General features: G+C 46.9%; 1 protein-coding gene across 1 annotated transcript; it reads left to right on the forward strand.

Annotated features, from left to right (window-relative positions):
• Positions 1-1,822: 1,822 nt before the first annotated feature.
• LOC141649788 (uncharacterized) lies at positions 1,823-4,525 on the forward strand. Its single transcript, XM_074458468.1, has 3 exons — positions 1,823-2,729; positions 2,811-2,987; positions 3,108-4,525. The coding sequence occupies exons 1-3, from the start codon at positions 1,823-1,825 to the stop codon at positions 4,523-4,525; spliced, it is 2,502 nt and encodes an 833-aa protein (XP_074314569.1).
• Positions 4,526-4,976: the final 451 nt, after the last annotated feature.

Below are 4,976 nucleotides of genomic sequence, written 5' to 3' on the forward strand. Positions count from 1 at the left end.
AGACAAACAGATAATGTAACCAGCTGATCATCCTCCAATATCCCCGGTCTCACACAGTAACCGACTACACACTGAAGTGTGTAGCCCTGCCAGATTACCCATCGCAACAGGTAATCCTCGCCGCCAGTGGGTGACCGCAGCCCATCCCCACCTAGTCCAGCTCATCAACGAGCGACTAACAATCCCTGTCCCTTAATGTGCACATCCCCTCCCGTGACGGGTTCCACGGATGGCGAACTAGGGTGTGAAGCCACTCCCGCAAGTGACTCCACCACAATCACACAACACCACAGCATCACAGCTGTCACAACACCACAACCGTGACAACTAAACCACATCACTACCGTCATCACAACACCCATACTCCGATGATCAGCAGATAATAACAATTACAACACAAGCACAGTCTTAAATCAATTAACAGTAACTGAGTAGGGAAACCCTATCTTTTCGCAATCCGCTACGCTGTAATCAATCATAAAAATGCACAACTAGTAACACATCATCACCTACAACAACGATAATCAACAATCAACAACATATGATGACCAGAACCCTAGACCCCCAAAGTAACCAAATTAGGGTTTGTTAACTTATAAGAATGACAATAGATGAACAAGGATAAGACACTTACTACGGCGATTGACACGGAATGAGATGCTAGAACCCACAATCGACGACCATTGACTTGGAATTGATGAAGATGATTAGAGGAGAATGAACGTAGTTTATGTTTTTGGGGAGAAATGATTTTAGAAAATGACGAACGATATAACCTCTAATCATTTAAATCAAACCCGCGGAAATAATACCCGTCAGGCCGGATACTCGGTCGAGTATAGGGTATACTCGGCCGAGTATCTTCTACTCAGTCGAGTATTACCCATACTCGGCCGAGTATTCCTGGGCAGAATCCAAACAGAATACCCAACACACTTTACTCGACCGAGTAGGTCATACTCGGTCGAGTACCAGCCTATAAAATCCGTAGTATTACATCGAGAGACAATGACGAGAATGATACCGTGACTGCCATGATAGAGAAGCTGCGACTGGTTGCGATTGGGTTGAAGAGGAAGAAGGATGGTGAAGTGACAGGGGGCGGTAGTGGTGGTAGGGAGGAGATCGGGGTGGGGGTCTTGCTGTAAGGAAAGCGGTTGGGGAAAAGGAGGGGATATTGCTGTGGTCGTGGAGGGAAATGCTTCGTTGTTAAGGAGCAGTGGGGGGGGGGGGGGAGGAAGAGATGGGAGGTAGGAACGAGGGTAATGGTGGTGTGGGCAGCGAGGATGGAGGAAGCATGGGAGTGAGGAGGGAAGAGGATAGGGAGCTGACTGTGGGGACGGTGAATGGTAGTGAGGCAGGAGGGCATGATTTGTTGATGGGTGGTAATATTCAGGTGATGTTGAGTAGAGAGAAAAAAAAGGGGTAGTAAGGGAATGAGCTGGACAAGATGGGAGAGGAACGTGGGGGAAGGAGCTGCTGGCTCGCCTGTTGATGATGGGGGCTTGAATGCTTCTAGGAAACGGGGTAGGGCGGAGGGTGCTGGAGTTACTGTTGTGAAACGACTGAGGCTTGATTCAGACAGGGGCGTCTTAATACCTGAGGCGATGGTTGACGTGGATCAACCCCGCCGGGCCCAATGAATTACTTAAGCATTAACTGTCGGGGCTTGGGCAATCCCGACAGTGTGAGTGCTCTCCGTGAGCTGGTACGGAGAGAAGCCCCGACCATTCTTTTTTTGTCTGAAACGAAATTAAGTGGTCGTGAGATAAAGAGGGTGAGGGAACGGTTGGATGGCTATTTTGGGGTCGAAGTGGATAGTATGGGTTGTGCAGGTAGGCTAGCTTTTCTCTGGAAAAAGGAGATTGACTGTACTTTTGTGTCTGTTTCGGTCCATCATATGGAGTTTGTCGTGAGGGGTACGGAAGGAGAATGGAGAGTGACCGAATTCTATGGGTGGCTAGCTGTTAATGATCGTCACTTGTCTTGGGAGTTGCTGCGGGTCTTAAATAACCAATCTTCGCTCCCTTGGCTTTGCTTGGGTGATTATAATGAAGTGTTGTTTGCTACTGAGATGAAGGGTGGAAGCCGACCACAATGGCAAATGAATAATTTTCAAGCGGCAGTGGATGACTATGGTCTTCAAGATCTTCCTTGGGTGGGCTATAATTTCTCCTACGATAATGGGCAAGCCGGTGAAGAGAATAGACAAAGTATGATTGATAGAGAAATGGGTAATGGGAGTTGGTTCGAGTTATTCCCGTATGCAAAATTACATTATTTGAATCGGGAATGGTCGGACCACGCTCCGATTAAGGTCGTCTTGAATGGGAAAGCTCCAGTGGCGGAACGGGCTCGTGTATTTAGATTCGAGCAAATTTGGGTGGGTAGTGAGGGATGTGAGGAAGCTGTGGAGATGGGGGTGATAAAGGGGTGTGGAAATTTGGCAAATATTGTTAATAAATGTACAACTGAACTCAAAGCTTGGAAAAAAACAAATATCTCACAAATTGGTTGTGATATTTCCAGGAAACGAGCTCAATTGGCCCGCTTGAATGAAGGCGACAGAGAGGAGGACAACGTGGCTAGGAGGAGGAAATTAGTGGCGGAAATTTTTGACCTTCGAAGGCAAGAGGAGCAATATTGGCGCCAACGATCCCGGGCTTTGTGGCTGAAAGATGGGGACCGGAATACGAAATTATTTCATAATAGGGCAGAGGAGCGGAAACGTAAAAATTAAATTGCTTGTCTGACTGATGATGCGGGTACTATTCACGTGGGAGATGAAGCGGTGGCGAATGTGGCTGTAGGTTATTTTCAAGAGCTGTTTACTTCCTCGAGGCCGACTGACAGGGACGAGGTCTTTGATGGGTTTGAGCGAAGGGTTACTGGCCCTATGAATGCTATTCTTCGACAGGAATACAACGAAGACGAGGTGGTGGAGGCTCTTAATCAGATGCACCCCTTGAAAGCTTTAGGTCCAGACGGTATGAATGTCCTTTTCTATCAGACTTATTGGAAGACTATTGGCCCTTTTGTTACTGGAGATGGTTCTTGAAATTCTTCTTGGAGAACGTTCACCTGTGGAATTTAATAGACTAATATAGTCCTTATTCCTAAAAAGAAAGCGCCCGATAAAATCCGGGATTTTAGGCCTATCAGTCTCTGTAATGTGGTGTATAAATTGGTGTCGAAGGTTCTAGCAAATCGGTTGAAGCAATTTCTGAATGAGATAGTTTCCGTTAATCAAAGTGCATTTACTCCGGGGCGAGCAATTTCTGATAATGTCATGATAGCCTTCGAAATTTTTCATCATATGAAGCAGTCGAGGAGTGCTGAGGGCTTTATGGCTTTGAAGCTTGACATGGCGAAGACATATGACCGCGTGGAATGGGTGTTTTTGAGGCGTGTGTTAGCTGCATTGGGGTTCGATAGGGCGTGGGTAGCAAGGGTCATGGAGTGTGTGACGACTGTCTCTTTTACGGTTATGATAAATGGTGATCCTTCGGAGGAATTTCAATCGGCCCAAGGACTTCGACAAGGTGACCCTATTTCCCCGTATCTTTTTATTTTGTGTGCGAAAGTCCTATCTCACCAAATGAGGCGAGCTGCGGAAGTAGGGTCTCTCCACGGGGTCCGAATCGCGAGTACAGCCCCTGCGGTCTCCCATCTATTATTTGCAGATGATAGTCTCTTTTTTACTAAGGCAAGCTGTGAAGAGGCCGATATAATTACTGATATTTTACGAAGATATGAGAGGGCGTCAGGGCAGCTCGTTAATTTGGATAAGACTACGGTCTCATTTAGTCGAGGGGTTACGGTCGAGAGACAAAGTGTGATTGCGAGCAGACTAGGTGTAACGGTTGTGGAGGAACATCATCGATATCTTGGGCTCCCTACGGTAATTGGTCGATCTAAAAAAGTCTTAACGGATATTTTGCGAGATAAATTAAGCAAATGTCTTCAAGGATGGCGTGGGAAAATTTTATCTAGGGCTGGTAAGGAGGTTCTTTTAAAGGCAGTTGCCAATTCACTCCCTACCTATGTGATGATTATTTTTAAAATTCCTGCTAATTTCTATGACGAACTTAGAACTATGATGTCTCGCTTCTGGTGGAACCATGATGAAAGGAAGAATGGTATTAGTTGGGTGGCGTGGAAGAAGCTGTGTCGACCAAAACGCATGGGGGGAATGGGGTTTCGGGATTTCAAGCTTTTTAATTTAGCTTTACTCGGGAAACAAGCTTGGCGTCTTACTACGGAGAGAGGAAGTTTACGGGAGCAAGTTATGCGAGCTCGTTATTACCCTTATGGGTGCTTTCTCACGACGAGTATTGGCTCGAACCTGAGCTACGTGTGGCGTGGAATTGTCGGGGCCAGGGCTGGTTTGGGCAAGGGGCTTAGGAGGAGGATTGGGGACGGGTTGTCAACTAAGCTGTGGCAGGATGCTTGGCTGCCGCACACTCCCTCTGGGAGAATTCTGTCGCCTTGCTCTCCGGGTAATGAGGAATTGTTGGTTGGCTAGCTATTAGACGCGGATGGTGGCTGGAACGAGGGAAAGCTCATAGAGTTGCTGTTACCTTTCGAAGTTAGCCGGGTGTTGAATGTAAGAATTAACCCGAATAGGCCAAGTGACATTTGGTATTGGAAACCGGAGAAGGATAGGTGTTATACGGTGAAATCGGCCTATCATGTGCTCACAGGAGAGGAGTATATTGATGTGGGAGGGGCGTCGGATAGGGAAAGGGAACGATGGCTCTGGAATCGACTTTGGAATACTCCGGTGTGGCCCCGAGTCAAGCTCTTCTTTTGGCAGCTGTGAAGCGAGGCTCTAGCGACAAGAGCGAATATTGCATCACGAGTAAGAGGTGAGAATTCTTTTTGTTCCTTTTGCAATTCGTTTTTTGAAACTAGCATTCATCTTTTTAAAGATTGCCATGTAGCTAAGCAGGTATGGGAAGGTTTGGATGTCGATG

This window comes from Silene latifolia, chromosome 3 (assembly GCF_048544455.1).
Source record: "Silene latifolia isolate original U9 population chromosome 3, ASM4854445v1, whole genome shotgun sequence".
NCBI lineage: Eukaryota > Viridiplantae > Streptophyta > Magnoliopsida > Caryophyllales > Caryophyllaceae > Silene > Silene latifolia.

Bases quoted from the DNA above. Each gene is read 5' to 3' on its own strand.
- LOC141649788 (XM_074458468.1), top strand. From the start codon at position 1,823: ATGGGTTGTGCAGGTAGGCTAGCTTTTCTCTGGAAAAAGGAGATTGAC. The intron at 2,730-2,810 runs GTAAAAATTAAA...ATGTGGCTGTAG, and splicing joins TAGGGCAGAGGAGCGGAAAC to GTTATTTTCAAGAGCTGTTT. The intron at 2,988-3,107 runs GTATGAATGTCC...AGACTAATATAG, and splicing joins GAAAGCTTTAGGTCCAGACG to TCCTTATTCCTAAAAAGAAA.